Genomic DNA, 17,094 nt, shown 5'->3' on the forward strand with positions numbered 1-17,094 from the left:
CTTGTCATACAAAGTGAGCTTATACAGCCCACGGCACAAAAGCCCAGATGCAACAATTTCATCACCAAAACTGAGATCATGAACTGTACATCTGTCATCCACAAATTTGACTACAAGTCCAAGTCTAGCAAGTGCGAATACAGACAAGAGATTCTTCTTGATCCCAGGTACATAAAGTGCATCAACAAGTGTGAAGGAACTGCCATTAGTAGCAGTGAGCACAATCTTTCCAACTCCCTGAACTGGATAAGAGGCGTTGTTGGCACAAGTGACTGAATTCCCATGAGGGACAGACTCGAGAGAGGTAAACAATTCACGATGTGAGGTAATGTGCTTTGTAGCACCACTGTCGAAATACCATACATGTGAATCTGCAGCAACTGACAAGCATGCATCATGGACAGCAGGATTGTAAGTGCACTCTGCGCTAAAAGCCCATTCTGCATCAACATCAGCATCACAATCTCCTTTCACAGAAGACTCAACAATGGCTGCATTTGTAGTGGAACCAGCATTTGCAGTGGAACCACCCGCTTTCTTCTTAGCCTCTTTGGCCTTCAACTTAGGACACGACTTGATCAAGTGATCATTGGCTTTACAATAATGGCAACGCATCTTCTTTTTGCCCTTATCACCAGAATTACCAGACGAAGTGCTGCCACCAGAAGCATTAGGAACAGAATTTTTGCCACTCGCAGCAGAACCATAAGAAGTGGCTGCATTACTGTTACCACCCTTTCTTTGAGAAGCAATAAAAGCCTGTTCAACTACACGTTGCCTAGTCCTGTTTTTTCTAGAAAGTGACTCTTGCAACAGCAATGTGCATAATGCATCAAACTTGACAACTTCAGGATTTCCTTGGGTCATCAGTCTCCAAGTACTAGCAAAAGTCTGGTAGGAATCTGGTAAGGCATCAAGAACAGTCTGCACAAGGGAACTGTCCGAAATGACTTCACCTGTAGAAATGAGTTGCTCATTGATATCCTTGACACTAGCAAGGAAAGTGTCCATATCATCTTCCTCATGCATAATCTTCGAGTCTAGCTCTTTACGCAGCAAAGCAATTTTAGCCTCATTGCGGCTTGCATAAAGACCTGCTAGAATATCCCAAGCCTGTTTTGCAGATTTTGCTGAACGGATGTGAGGAATAATGGTGTGCTTCACAGACAACGCAATCAATGCATGAGCCTGCGCATCCTTAACATCCCAACGAGCTTGTTCTGCCGTAGGCAAAACAACTCTAACAGCTGCAATCCTTGCAGCAAGACCTGCAACATCCTCAACATCGCCTACATCTTCAGAACCAGGACGTACATCAATGCCCTGCACAATGTTCCAGACACCTTTTGACACAAGAACATGTTGCATCATATAAGCCCACATAGGGTAGTTGTCCCCATCCAACCTGTCCTCAGCAGCAAACATCTTGAACACATCTGTGTTGTTGTTGTCAGCCATGGTAAATGCTGCACCTGATGTGAAAACTGCCCGAAAATAGGAGAAATGGAGCGGGAACAACTTGTGCTATATAGCACAAACCGTAGAAGACTATAAGGCACCTGTTATGCAGAAAGCGGCACTGATAGAAAATCTGCACAAAATGACGAAATAGCCTGTGCAGTACTGCCCGTAGTGGAAACGGAGGCTGAAATGAGCCCAAATCAAAATGACGAGCTCTCCCAAAATATTTGTCGACCTGCGAACGCTCGCCAAAGCTCACTGAAATCGGAGAAAGTGAGCAGGCGTGTGCTGGAGCAGCTGGCGACTAAGCCCGGGAGGACGTGACCTGCTCTGATACCAATTGTTGGAATTAGGGTTGCAGAGAAACACACACAGCTTGGAGAAGACGAAGGAAGCTCAAGGCACACAATAGAGAGTATGTTACTTAGTGTGCAATGGAAAGATACATAGCCCTAGAGTGATGGGCGTATATACAATGCACGGGGGAAAAAACCTCCTAAAGAGGGAAAAAATGCCCCGGCGGTCCTAGTGTGTTCACACACATCACTACCACATGTATATGGTAACAGTTAATTTGACTATTTTTTCAATTAAATCTATGGCATGAGAACTGGGTTTGACTGGTATACTTGATGAAATTGGGGTACTTTGACTATGGATAATTGCTGTGAGAGCTCGAGATTAAAATGTGGTGTCTATGGTTGATTACTATGGTACAACCAGGTTGGATAAAATTTGCTGAGGTTGTTGATGCAGTTCGTATCCGTATAAAGTGGAGTTTCTGTTAAGATGCTTGAAAGTTGAAAGCTTTTTTGCGAACATGTTTTTTCCGGGTTTATTACTTACAGGACGTAACTTATGATGCTGAATGCATATTGCCTTAATGGTATGGGTCACCAACTGTATGAAGTTCTGCATGGCTAATTCGAATTTGACCTTTACCTACTCTCTTCAATCTGTACATGGGAGTATGGGTGCATACCTGCATGATGTTGTATGGAAAAATATATAATGGTTTCTCCAGCTTACTATGTAGACTTTGATTGAAATACTGATGGTAAATTTTCTACTCATTTTTATGCGTAAAGGCCCTTTTTACTAAGCCGAGGAATGTCTCGGTGTGTGTTTTTGGCTGGGTTACTGTTCGTGGAAATTAGACCTTCCTTGTAGGTCTTACTGAGATTGACTCAGATCTTACTTAATATGGGTTACTCATAAAAAAGAGTTGGCATGGTTCTGTTCTTTCTGGCGCATGCGTGCTTGGATATTATGAAGCCTGACATTATGACCTGGCCTATTTGTTGGCTTCATCTCCTAGTCTACTAGGTTAGTATAGTTTCGGCTATCTTGAAGCTTTAAAAACAATATAAGCTGGAAGGTTTGGCTAAAAAGAAGATGCTTAAATTTGATAAATTGTTTAAACGCTGGTTAATTAGACAGAAATTTTAAAATAACTCTATAGTTCTTGGAATTATTCTAGCTGGTTTACTTGAAGAAATTAAGGAACTTTTTTCTGATGTTGAGAGTTGCCAAATCTTGAAACTATTTCACCAGTTGGTTAATGTGGGATAGCCAGATATGGGAAAATTAGTTGAATTTTTTATGAGCATCTGAATAATGGGGTGTTGATTAAAAGAAAAAATTGAATGTTGTTTTGCTTGCTGATGTTAATGGCCAGATGGATCACCTCTCAAAGTGTGTAACATGTTGATACTGATGCATCTTGCCTTTAAATGGGTTGGGTCACCAACCTTAAAAAATCCTAAACATGGCTATTTCTAAAACTTACCTTCACTTACTTTATTAGTGCATAGGGGAGTGACTCCATACATGCATGAGGATGTATGGAAGAGTATGGAAATTATATCTCCAGCATAATGTGTAGACTTTGATGAATTACCAATGATATATTTCGTACTTGCTAGTATATGCTGGTCCTTCTACTAAGCCTGTGTTGGTCTCTGCCACCTGGTTTTGGCTGATTGCCTATCCCGTATTTGTAGACCTTCCCGACTGGTCTGACTGAGATTGGACCATACTTGGTGAATAAAACATTGGTTGTGGGTCACTCCGGGAAAGAGTGGGTGCTGGTCTCTGGTTTTTCTAGCTGGTACTGGCTGGGCTAGTTGTAGCCTTTTAAATGACCTTCCCGGGTGAGCATGACTTCTGAGAATGGCAAGGCTAGACTACACTAAAAAAAGCAATTGTTTATTTGTCCGTTTTCTGGTTTTTCATCATAAAATGAACGAACATGCTTTGGTTGGGTATATGTTGGTGGAAATCGGCTGATATGAGTAAATGTTGCGACAATGTGTTGTACTGGCTTTTGGGAAGAATATGTCGACTATGACATTTGAAGAGATTCAGATGATAATATGGCTAAAAGGATTTTTAATTTTGATATTAATATAGTCTGTTAAATCCAGACTTTTTCCTCTGGCTGTTCTACTATTCAGATTCATACTATGCTGATTTAAAGTTTATTTGTTTTGCATTCGCTAATATACTACAGAGGTCCTTTTTAGTTGTAAGTGGAATAAATTTCAAGCCCGAACTTTTTGCAAACATAAACCGGATGCTACTTTAACTCGGCAAGAAGGTTTTTTTTGTTTAAATCTAATGGCGAATTAACTCATGCTTACTTGGATTTGCGCCTATGGGTTATACACTCCCCAACATAAAAAATGGATATGTTGAATGTCTGTTTTGTTTAAAACCCTATATAGTTTTGTTTTTTTGAAACTATGGTTAGGCTTTAAAAAAAATTCTGGAACTAACTCAATATATAGTAGCTTTGAGGGGAAGCTCACTCTCCTGAATTGATTTGTTAAAAAAAAGAATTCTTATCTGGGATGACCGTTTCCCATGTTTTACTTTGTTATCTTCACTACCTTGTACAAAATTTATTTTCAACTGCAAATAAATTATTGTACAAATCCATTGTATTTTCCTAGAATTATTGGTATGTGAACTGTAGTGTTCATTTGCATATATATATATATATATATATATAATTAGAATTGCTACACACACACACACACACACACACACACACACACACACACACACACACACAACAGAGCACAATACACGGTTGGAGAAGCTGGTGGGCACTGCGAAGCCTGAGCTTTTGGTGAGAGGAGCGTGGGCTACTGCAAAACTGAGGAACAACGAAAGCAGCAAGCGAGCGAGCGGCGATTTGATTTGATTGAGAGAGAGAGAGAGAGAGAGAGAGAGAGAGAGAGAGAGAGAGAGAGAGAGAGAGAGAGAGAGAGAGAGAGAGAGGTGGGACTACTACCCGGCAGCTTTTGCTCGGACAGTAGGCTTTTGTCGTCAACTCGTCTGCACTAGCTAGGACAACAGCTCTCGGACAGCAGCTAGGACATCAGCTCTCGAATAGTAGCAGCTCTCGGACAGCAACAACTTGGACAACAACTCTCTCTCTCTCTCTCTATGAGTTCATCAACGACCTCGACTGCATGATTCAATAGAGGGTGATGCACCTCCAGCTCTCTCTCTCTCTCTCTCTCTCTCTCTCTCCCCGTCAGCTGGGACATGCACAACTCTCTCTCTCTCTCTCTCTCTCTCTCTCTCTCTCTCTCTCTCTCTCTCTCGTAGTGCTGCAACAGCTACCTCCACTCCCTGCCTTTTCACCTTCCATCGTGATGGTCTTGCGAGTCGCGACCCATCAGCTCCCCCTCGGGTGTCTTTGATCAGCTAATTCAGCTCCGGCAAGCCCGTCACCTAAGAGTCGCTTGCTCCTTCCTGTGCCACGTGGAGAGCCTAAAAAAGAATCCCCATAATAGAGTAAAATCTACTTAACATAATATGGCGGAGGGGGATTCCCTTTACACGTGGTGTAAACTGCGAGATGAAGGTTACGTTCCAAAAGAGGGAGAGAGAAAGGGCGGCCGGCTGTACTAGTAGATTTGAACACGCCTAGCCTCGTTGATAATGAACACGGGGTCGCGTCGAGGGATCAACGGTGCCAGTTGGATCCACCGTTGATCCAAAAGGGCGTGACCTAAAAGATTTAGCGCCCCTTCGCAGCGCTCGCTGCTCGAGCCCCAGACCTCACCCTCAAACTCCCACACTCTATCCAACTCGCCTAACACGCATCCGTGCAGGTATGGCGAGTCCGCGCGTACATAAAGCCTGCCCCCCCCTGCTGCGGATATCCGACGGTCTCAAATCCACGCGATGCCGAAAGCGCGCCCCTGCCGTAGATCCCTTGAACGTGACCCCGTGTCACTTATAAACGAGGCACGCCTAGTGCTAAGGGACCCATGGTCACGCATGTGTGCGTGACACTTTGCGTCCCGACTGGGTTGGTTTTCCTTGCCAAATTTGAATGGATGGTTTGTAGAAAAGGCTCCTTCGATTTCAAGGAAGGAATTGAACAGCGTACTGTGCATAGAGCTTTGCTAAAGCCCGTAATGAGGGCGAAGAGCTGAGCAGCGGGCAGCAGCGATGGCGGTTGCGACCCCTGCAGACTTGCGAGGCGTGGAACGGCTTTCGATCCGACTGCACGCCACTCTCGAGCATTTGGTTGAGGTATTCCTCATGATGAGAATGAGAGAGAGAGAGAGAGAGAGAGAGAGAGAGAGAGAGAGAGAGCGTCCCATGTCTGCATGATCGCCATTTCTCTCATTTCTTTTTGAACTGGTATGGCAGCTCGTTTCTCAAAGCTCAACGCGGCAGAGATTTGTGAGCGAGCGTAAGCGAGTAATTTCTGCTCTGCTTTTACTTGTCTTAGAGGGACGCTCTCTTGCTAGATACGGTTGGTCTCTCTCTCTCTCTCTCTCTCTCTCTCTCTCTCTCTCTCGCGTTTCATCACCTTGGTCATGAACCAGGACACTGCTGCAACGCTGCCATATATACAAAAGATAATCAATCTCTCTCTGAGTATAAAAACCGCCGATGAGCAATCTATCACATGTCAGTGAAGAATAATTTCACACCTTCTGTACACACCTGAGAGAGAGAGAGAGAGAGAGAGAGAGAGAGAGAGAGAGAGAGAGAGCTGCGATGGAGACCCAATCACTTTGTAAAGTGGGCCCCATTCCATCACTGGACTGGTATCTGCTTCTGAATTGCATAAAATTATGTGTACAAAACCCTACCTGGATGCTCTTGTACCGATGACGATACCTAGATTTGATTTGAGTGATGATTTGGAATCGGATGTTCGCTCCTGCAAGGCTCCAAACTTGCTATATTCAATAGCTACGAGGAACTCGTATGGCTCGGCACTCTCGGGCTGTTTTGGGACAACTTAGGTGCTACTAGGCTCTAGTAGGCTGGAAACTTCTATCCGTTGCTGAATTTTGTAGGATCTAGGACAAATCTCATCTGGATCTTTCTTGGTGATAGGGCTGAAAAAGAGGTTTGAATGATGGCAAATCTGAGGGGCAAAAGTGTAGACGGTCTTAATGATGAGGAGGGTGTACTGGCAACCAACATTCCAAGAGAGAATATGGTTGCTATAATTGCGACGGCCTTATGCAAGCTGGTGTAGGCTGCCACTTTATCGTTTCCTTGAGCTAGATGCCTCCTGTTATGGGCTAATTTGAAGGTTTTCTCCTTTGGCTCGAAATGGAGGATCCATAGCACCCTACAATCCTCTTGGGAGAATACTAGAAGGTCACTACGAATGGGTTGCTATTAGCTCTACCTACTTTTGCTACAAGTTGATGAGAATAAGACTCCGAGGATCTCTTATATATTTGCTTGCATGCAACATCTCAGCTTGGCCTCGAGCTTTGCACGAGTTAAAACTTTGTCAAAAACCTATGCCAAAGCCTCTCATTTCGGATTTGCACCAAGTGTGCATGCAAAGACACACTCATGTGCTTGCACACATCATGCTAGCTTCACGACTTCGGCAACTATATGACTGCAAATATGCATATTACTTGTCTCGATTATTAAGTGATGTTGTTTTGCCCGATGTGCCTTGTACAATCATTCATGCAAAGAGGGTTATTCACGGGCTCTAATTGAACTAATGGATTAGCCTAGATATGTAGAGCATGCAAACATGCTTACAAGGATGTGACATAAAATGGCGGAGGTTTTTGCAGTCTATGGATTTGCACTAAGTCCTAGTAGCATATCCAACAAGACCATGGACACAGACACCTTCCAAGAGGGATGCCAATTCCTACTTGAGGAAGTCATTTTTGTGAGAGCAAATTAAGTAGATTCATTATCATCCTTGGAGGTCAAATATGACATATGGGGCCAAAGATACATGCGATTTACTATCTGTGTGTGTTGGAATTAGGGTTGCAAGGATGCACACACAACTTGAAGAAGATGAAGAAGCTCAAGGCACACAATAGAAAGTGTATTGCTTAGTGCACAATAGAAAGATGGTTAGCCCTAGAATGATGGGCGTATATCTATGTGTTGGAATTAGGGTTGCAAGGATGCACACACAACTTGAAGAAGATGAAGAAGCTCAAGGCACACAATAGAAAGTGTATTGCTTAGTGCACAATAGAAAGATGGTTAGCCTTAGAACGATGGGCGTATATACAATGCACGCGGGAAAAAACCTCCTAGTGAGGGAAAACAAATGCTTTGGCGGTCCTAAGTATGTTCACACACATCACTACCACATATATGGTAACAAATGATAAATCCCCCTGGGAGTGATGGGGTGAACGAGAGCTGACACATAGTGTATCAGAAAGTGCCATGCCCTAAGGACATGATCAATCCACAAAGGGAAGCAAGCCCAAAGCTTTGTGGAAAGCTTCGAACTTCTCACGAGGTAATGCCTTGGTGAACAGATTTGCAAAGTTGTCCTACGTCGGCACATAAGCCAAGCCGATCTTTCCCGCTGAGAGTCTTTCTCTGACATAGTGATAATGCACCTCAATGTGCTTTGTGCGAGCATGAAAACCTAGGTTTCTTGCAATTACCAATGTGCTCTGACTGTCAGTGTAGATGATGTTGGCAGTGTCGTATCCAACACTCAAATCAATCTTAAGGCATCTGAGCCATACACACTCAGCTGTAGTTGTGAAGATTGCTCTATACTCAGCTTCACAACTGGAAGTGGCCACAATGGGTTGCTTCTTGCTCAACCATGATATGCATGAACTGCCGAGCATGAAACAAAAACCACTTGTGGACACTTGCGTGTCATAAGAACTAGCCCAATTTGAGTCCGAAAAAGCATGCAAATCTGGTTGCAATGATCCCCCCCTTGGGATAAAACAGCCCAAGATGTAAAGTGCCACTCTAGTAGGGAACCATGAAAGCGGCTTGTAAGGCGGTAGACCTAAGCTTTCACCCGATTCTTTACTTGAAAACTTTACTTGAACTTTACAAAAAACTTCGCAAATAAACTTGTAACTAGAATTAACACTTCAAACAAACCACAGCTTGGCAGCTAGAGTGCTACCAAGCAGATAGTGACACCCTGTAGGCCCCAAAGACTGGCGCTCCTTTTGGCATTTCTTTATTCTTATAAAACTTGGGAGAAAACTTGCAAGTTCCTACGAGCTGTCCCCCTATTACCGGCTGAAAATGGCCTACTCTAGCCTGATTTTGGCAGCATAACCATAGTAGGAGGCTTCATAGACAAAATCTGTAACAAACTTGGACACTCCAAGTCAAGAATCAACGGCGACAACACCAAATAACCACTTCAAAACAATTCACAATAGATTTGCACTGGCCCGGCGGAGTTCCGTGCCTAGAGATATTGGCCCCAAAGATTGGCGCCCCTGTCAGTATTTCTTTTTATATTAATCAGATCAAAGTACAAGAGTGTGGCTAGGGTTTCACTCTCAGACTCTGCGTCCAGATGCTCTGAGAAGTGAAGCCCTCTCCACATATTTAAAGGTACAAGGGATGCCCAAAAGCAGAGCCCCAAAAGCTTTTAAAATAAAAAGCATAAGAGCTCAAAAGCTCTTCTCTCTCAAGTTCTCCTTTTTCTTGTTAGAAAAAAAGCATTCTCTTCAAAAGCGAAATTTGCGTCGCTCATCATTTAAATTTTTTTGTTTTTTTTTCCAGCCTCCACGATTTTCGTAAATTAGGGTTTCTGACAGAAATTAGGGTTTGCAGGATTTTTAGGGTTTCTGGCATAAATTAGGGTTTCTGCTATCCACCACGTCATCACTTTGTGACATACCCCCCTCTTGAAAGCATTGTAATCGACCGCGATTACGCCTGCAAAACCGACAAAAGCCATAAACCGTCTTAGCAGACACTGACTGTTAGTACCTACGTAGTAGGAACACACATCTAGCACATGTACAAAATCGACAGTCACATCACACGACATCACAGGACATCACCAGACATCACAGGACATCACATGACATTCAACATTCATTCGGATCTTAGACCATGATTTATCGGCAATGTAGCTAGCAATCACATCTAGGTTTAATCGGGACCTCAACGATGTCCGATTGACTAACCCCTATTGCAACCATGTCTATTCGAGATCAATCAGACCAAAATGCTGCAGTCATTTCGGTTATCAATTCCTGCACTCACAAGAAGTCAAGAACAAATCAGTATCATTATCAGGATTTCCATTTCATAAAGTCATACAACAGAATACTGTCAGCTCTCAGTATCCCTGAAGCTCAAAGAGACATCAGTGACTCTAGTATCTAAATCAAGGCATCTGTTGACAAAGGAGTGGAGTGACTCCCCTCTTGTGCATCCCACTGCACCATATCTCCGGCCAAGCTGAATTCTGGGTTCCATTTGGAGGAGACTATGCTAAACCAAAAGCATCGAGGTAAAGTTTCACAATCTGAGGAGTATCTGCTAGGTCCTCCTCCTCCATCCACTTCGCATCAAGTGCATGATAATTCTTGAACTTAACCAAGAACCGCCTTCGGACTTTACCCTTATTCTTCGTATCCTTATGTGCCAAAATCTGTTTAGGAACAAGGATCTCCTCGTTTTCTTCCACTTTGGGTTGCTCATCAGGCTCCCCGTCATCAGCCACATCACCTTTAAAAGGTTTCAAGAGACTCACATGAAATGCATTGTGAATCCTCCAAGTATCTGGCAGTTTCAGTCGGAAGGAGACTTCATTTATCTTTTCAGTAATCTGGAAAGGGCCGTAGTATTGCATACTAAGCTTTGGAAAAAGCCTCTCCTTTCCCTTTTTCTTTCGTAGGCGTGCCTTCTCAAATCGTAAGAGCACCCAATCATCCTCCTTCAATTTCATGTCACGACGATGGCGATCCACTGCCTTTTTCTGTCGTTCTTGAGACTTCTGCAAAGTCTCGCGAACCTTGGCAAAAGTCGTATCCAGATCTCGCGTATATTCATCCGCTTCAAAGATCTTATCTTTCGTGCTCAGGAAGGGTGGAACCTTTGTAGCACCTTCAACAATCTCAAATGGTGCCTTCCCCGTCGACGAGTGTATCGTGTTATTGTAGGCAAATTTTACCAAAGGTAAATATCTTTCCCATTGAGTCTTCTGATCTGAGATATAAGACTTCAATAAATCTAGAACCACTGAATTGGCAATCTCGGATTGCCCGTCAGTTTGCGGGTGGAACGATGACGAGAACTGCAACCGCGTGCCAATGTTCTCCCAAATTGCCTTCCAAAACAAACTCGTAAATCTGGGGTCTCTGTCGGAGACAATTGTCTCAGGCATGCCATGTAATCTGAAAATCTGGGCCACAAACAGTCTCGCTAAGTGATCCGGCTTGATTGTTTTCTTCACTGGAATGAAATGAGCCTGTTTGCTAAATCTGTCAATAACAGTCCAGATACCGTCGTGACCACTCTGTGTTCTCGGGAGATCAAAAATGAAATCCAGTCGCTATACTTTCCCAGGGGCGGGTGGGTATGGGTAAAGGCTGTAACAATCCTTGTGCTTTATGCCTGTCAAACTTGACCTTCTGGCATACCAAGCAACTGCGCACAAACCCTTCCACATCTTTCTTGAGTCTCGGCCAAAAGAAATATCTCTCTACCCCTTTCATGGTGGTAGCAATGCCGCGGTGACCCGTAAAAGGTGGACAGTGGCATTCAGTCATAACCTTCTCCCTCAACGGCTGTGTAACGCACAACATAGTCTTTTTCATCAAGTAGCGTTCCCAAAGGGAGTATCCAGCTACTATCTCCCCATCCCGTAGCCGTGTGAAAATATCTGCAAAATCTGTATCTGTGGCATACTGATCGACCATATCCTCGAAGCTCCTATGATGTATCGCGGAAATAGCCAGAACCAACGGTTTCCGAGACAAAGCATCTGCCACCACATTCTTCTGTCCTTGCACATGGACAATCTGGAAGTGGAACTGTGACAAGATGTTCGCCCACCGCATCTGCTTTTCCGAAAGCTGCTTCTGTGACAAGAAGTAGCGCAAACTCTGATGGTCTGTAAAGACAGTGAAATCCGCTCCGAGTAGGTAATGCTGCCACTGAGTAAGAGCATGGATAACCGCCAAAAGCTCTTTCTCATAAATCTGTGCTGTCATCTCCGACCTAGAGAACAAACGGCTCTCGTAAGCTATGACATGGCCTTCTTGCATCAAGACCGCACCTAGACTACGACCACAAGCATCACAATATACTTCGAATGACTTCTACAAGTCCGAGAAAGTCAAAATAGGTCCCGTAGTCAATTTCTCTTTCAATGTCTGAAAGGCAATCACCTCTGTGGGTCCCCACGAAAAAGGTACTCCTTTCTGTGTCAAGATATGCAAAGGGGAAGCAACCTCTGCAAACTTTCGTATGAACCGCCTGTAGTACGAACACAGTCCCAAGAAGCTTCTAACTTCATGGACATTCTTCAAGTCGGGCCAATCACGGATAGTCTCTATCTTGGCCGGATCCATTTGCACTCTTGCTACTGACACAATGTCCCAAAAAGTGTATCTATGGTAGGAAAAATTCACTTTTCTTTGCATTAATCACTAACTTGTGATCTCGTAATGCCTGAAAGACCTGAAGCAGATGATCTCTGTGTTCTGCCTCATTCTTGGAGAAAACAATGATGTCGTCAAAGAAAGTGCCAACAAATAGCCTGTACTCTCGAAAAATCCTATCCATCATCCGGTTAAATGTCGCAGGAGCATTGGTTAAGCCAAAAGGCATCACCAAAAACTCAAATAACCGAAAAGTCGTCCGAAAAGCTGTCGTGTAGACGTCTCCCGGCGCTATCCTGATTTGATGATATCCACTCTTCAAGTCAATCCTGCTAAAGCACGAGGATCCCTGTAACCTGTCGAGTATATCATCGATCCTAGGAATCGGAAATCTGTTCTTGATGGTGATTTTGTTGAGAGCTCTATAATCGATGCACATTCTCCAAGATCCGTCTTTCTTCAAAACCAACAACACTGGAGAGCAATACGGTGAAGTACTAGGCTGGACAAGACCCTTTTCCAAGAGGTCTTTCACTTGGTTCATAATCTCTTCATTCTGTGCTCGGCTCACACGGTAGGGTGGCCGGTTCGGTGGTGTACTACCAGGTATCAGATCAATGGTATGATCTTTAGGACGAGCAGGTGGTAACTCTCCTGGCAGGCCTTCTGAGAAGCAATCGGCGTGAGAGTGTAGAAAATCTTGGTGTTCTTTATCAAGTTTAGACATATTTGTCCTATCATCATCACTCAACTCTTTTATAAAGATCGAGTAAACAAACAGACTGGATTTCATTTATTTTGAAATGGCCGAAGCCGATACAATAGGGACAGACTCGGCCTTCAGTTTAATATCAATTACAATTGTTCTACCCTTTTCTGTAGTCAAAGTCGCTTTTCTCGCCCGATAATCGACCATGGCGTTGTTCTTGTGGTACCAAGGAATCCCTAAGAGAACATCACAAACCTCCAAAGGCATTATGAAGAAGTCCTCATGCCCCAAATACCCCTGACAATGCAACCGAAGTTTGCAAATGACAGGTGTAATGGCTACGTCCGTGCCGGGTGCCGCTAGAACTGCCTCTGCAAGTGGTCCCATCCGATCGGGAGTAATCTTGAGCCGCGCCGCCAATTCCGGTGAAATGAAGTTGGTCTTGGCTCCTCCATCGAAGAAAATCAGGGCCTCTTGATCTTTCACTTTGCCCCAAGCTCGGCAAAGTTCTGTACTCTCATCCATGGTGTCGGGATCAGTACCCACACAATCTGGAACCAGTCCTGTTTTCATCTTGCCTTTTCGTACACGATCCTCAACTGCTCTCGAACTCTCAGGCCTTTCGTCGTCCTTGTCATTCTGTTCTTTCTGTGCCTTTTTAGGGCACTTCGCGGAGATATGTCCAGTTTCCCCGCATCCAAAGCACTTCCCCTCCTTGATGTAGCGAGTCCGCTCCTGAGGAGTAAGTCTGGGTCATGCATCCTTTTTCTCTGGGTTGCTCTTTCTTTTTCTACTTTCATTCCCAGAAGTCTGTCCTGTTCGTTGTGTCGTGACCTCATCTGTGGGGTAGGTCAGACTGCCAGAGTGAATTGCAAAGCCCCGCTTCGCATGACTCATCAACTCCTGAATAGAAGCTGACTTCTGTTCCAAGCAGTGGTCTCGGATCTCTGTAGGTAGACCCAATGTAAACCGCTCAATCTGTTCTCTGAACGAGATCTTCTTGAATGAAGAGGCAGGTAGAAAAGAGTTCCAGAATCTTTCACAGTAAGAATTCACTGTATTGCTCTTGATCATCCAGAGATGGTTCCAAGCAGCTCGTATATCTCGCTCAAACTCTTGAGTCAACCAAGAAGAAATAAAAAACCTCTTGAATTTCAGCCATGTAATTGGCACAGTCTTGCTTAATAGAAGCGTGGACCACCAAGTGCAAGCATTCCCCTTAAAATAAGAGGCAGCTCTCCGAATCTTGGAGTGCTCTGAATAGTGTCCTCCCGCGAAAGCGATGTCAAATTGCTGTATAAAAGAGAAAGCCTTCGAAGCATCGGAGTATCCCGAAAAAGTATCAAACTTAAGTGCTTGGCCACCTTCCTTAAACTCTTGGACTTTCTTGCTTTTATCTTCGAGAAAGTCATACTGGTTGGCTTTGTAAAGATTCTTCTTGTTCGCATAAAAGTTCCCGTTGTCAGAGTCTGAACTGTCCGTAGACGAGTCCTCTGTAGAAGTGTCACTCACTGGGCGAGACTTTGACTTCCTCGCCTTTTTCTTGCCCTTTCCGAAGCGTTGTTTCTTGCTTCGCTTTTTGCTTTTCTTTGTCTTCTTCGCTCGAGTCTGAAGAGCTAGAAGAACTGTTAGAAGAAGAAGAAGAAGAAGAAGAAGAACTGGGTAGGCCTTCAAACTTGACGCGCTTCTTCAGTTTCTTTGCCTTGTCGAATGTCGACCGACGACCCAAATATCCCAGGAAGTCAGTGCCTTTCTTCTGCTTTTTGCCGTGCTTTTTTGTCCTTCTTTTGCACGTCGAAAAGCTGAGCAATCCGTGCATCAACCACGTTCTCCAGTTCCTTCTCCGTATATTTCTTGGAGGCAGAAGATTTCTTGAGAGCGAGTTTCGGGAGTGGTGTTGTGGTTCTCTGCCACTCTGTCTGTAACTCTTCCAAAGAGGTCTGGTTCATATAATTTGCCATCTTCGAGTCCTTGGCAAAATTGAGCATCATTTTTGTTGCATCATCAATCAATTTTCGACTCTCCATCTCTCGCTGTTCCGTTGGAGTAGGCCTAGGCGGGCCATACTCTGTGCCGGAATCTTCGTTGTGATCCCTGCCCGCATCTCTAGATGCAGAGGGAGTCGACTGATCATTGCTTGAAGCCATAGGTGCCGCGGGAAAAAAATTCGTGGATCGGATTTCCCGTAGAAGAGAAATCGGCCGTGCTCTGATACCACTGTAACAGACTTGGACACTCCAAGTCAAGAATCAACCGCGACAGCACCAAATAACCACTTCAAACAATTCACAGATCACAATCGATTTGCACTGGCTCGGCGGAGTTCCGTGCCTAGAGATATTGGCCCCAAAGACTGGCACCCCTTTTGGTATTTCTTTTTATATTAATCAGATCAAAGTACAAGTGTGGCTAGGGTTTCACTCTCAGACTCTGCGTCCAGATGCTCTGAGAAGTGAAGCCCTCTCCACATATTTAAAGGTACAAGCCAAAAGCAGAGCCCCAAAAGCTTTTAAAATGAAAAGCATAAGAGCTCAAAAGCTCTTCTCTCTCAAGTTCTCCTTTTTCTTGTTAAAAAAAAGCATTCTCTTCAAAAGCGAAATTGGCGTTGCTTATCATTTATTTATTTATTTATTTCAGCCTCCGCGATTTTCGAAAATTAGGGTTTTTGACAGAAATTAGGGTTTGCAGGAATTTTAGGGTTTCTGGCAGAAATTAGGGTTTCTGCTATCCGCCACGTCATCACTTTGTGACAAAATCCCCATGTAAAAGATGACTTTCCCGGCACATATGGGTATTTTCCCAAACCTGGCGAGAATCTACCGCACACTGAACTCTATATTTTCTGCCCGAAAAATGCACCCGATCACTTGTACAGTGATCCCATCGTTCCCTGAAGCTCCTGGGGGTATTAGGGATCAATTAGGGTCAAAGCCCTAAACCTGCAAAAATACACAGCAGATTGTATTTTACTGTTTCGGACTCCGTTTCGCATGCCAGTACACAGCAGGCTGTATTTTGCATGCCAGTCGCATCCGTAGCAAGCCCTCATACTGTCGCACCTGCAAGGCTACTTGCTCTTTGAATCGGATGAGATTTTTGTCGTGAAATCTCTACGAATTCACCTGTACATGGGGGGGATTAGCAATTAGCTAATCTAGTACCTAGACAAGAGGCTCTTGCCTCGGCATACACGCATGAACCCACACAAGTGTACATACAGATGGAACGCCCTTGAGTTGGGCATTACGATTTTGTATTCAAAGGGGAAGAGAGGTGCGTGAGAGCAGAATCATCGTGCTATATAAGACAAGGAGAAAGCAAACTTTCCATTAAAGCTGTGAGATATAGCTATAGAGGTGTCCCTTGTTCTTGTTTTTCCAACGTCTTTGGAGTTTTTTTGCTTGCTTTCCATGCAATTGTAGGAAGTTAATGTGATGGGTTTTGACACATCTTATCAAGTACTCGACAGCCCTTTCCATGCCCATAACCTAATTGAAAGATATCCCGACTCAAGAACTAGGGAGGATATATAGTGTGTGTCTTAACTTGGAGAAAGTTTGTAAGAAATTGCGTTTGGACATTCTGAAACTCTTTCCAATTAGGTTTGGAGATGCTTCCACTCCAAGCGTGCGGAGAGAGAGGGAGAGAGAGGTTTCCTTCTCAATTTTCTTCATAATTTTGTCGTGCTATGGTCAACTTTTTCGTGATTGATCAAATCTGCAATGAGGTTAGCTTCACCAGAAAAAGCATCAACTAAACCATCATCCTTGTGAACAATCACATCTTTATCCTGCAAATCATCATGCTTGTGAATAATCACATCTATATCATGCAAATCATGTGTGTCGTGCTTTGGAGAAGACAACTGAGAGAGTCTCCTTCTCATGATTCTTGTCAAGCTTCGTCTGCACATTAGAAATGAGAGATGAAGAATGAACAACTTCCTCCCCACGAATGACAATGGGAGAGTCACTTTTGGCATTGAAAGTGAAAGTATTGGCTGCCCAATCAATGAGAGGGTTATGCTCACGAAACCATCAAATGCCTAAAAACATATCACAT

General features: G+C 44.0%; 1 protein-coding gene across 2 annotated transcripts in view; it reads left to right on the plus strand.

The window, feature by feature from the left end:
* The first annotated feature begins 5,815 nt into the window (after positions 1-5,815).
* LOC147457060 (uncharacterized) overlaps positions 5,816-17,094 on the plus strand; it is a 54,348-nt gene continuing 43,069 nt past the window's right edge. Inside the window, exons 1-2 of one of the 2 annotated variants that reach the window (XR_015188278.1) lie at positions 5,816-6,015; positions 6,136-6,241. Coding sequence is in view for 1 of the 2 variants with exons in the window: in XM_086513506.1 (XP_086369632.1) it covers positions 5,932-6,015; positions 6,136-6,241 (190 nt within the window). In the remaining variant the exon portion in view is untranslated. The remainder of the gene's footprint in view (positions 6,016-6,135; positions 6,242-17,094) is intronic. The other variant, XM_086513506.1, reaches the window with a different exon arrangement.

Source organism: Adiantum capillus-veneris, chromosome 5, assembly GCF_014529385.1.
Source record: "Adiantum capillus-veneris isolate H3 chromosome 5, ASM1452938v2, whole genome shotgun sequence".
In the NCBI taxonomy this organism is placed as follows: domain Eukaryota; kingdom Viridiplantae; phylum Streptophyta; class Polypodiopsida; order Polypodiales; family Pteridaceae; genus Adiantum; species Adiantum capillus-veneris.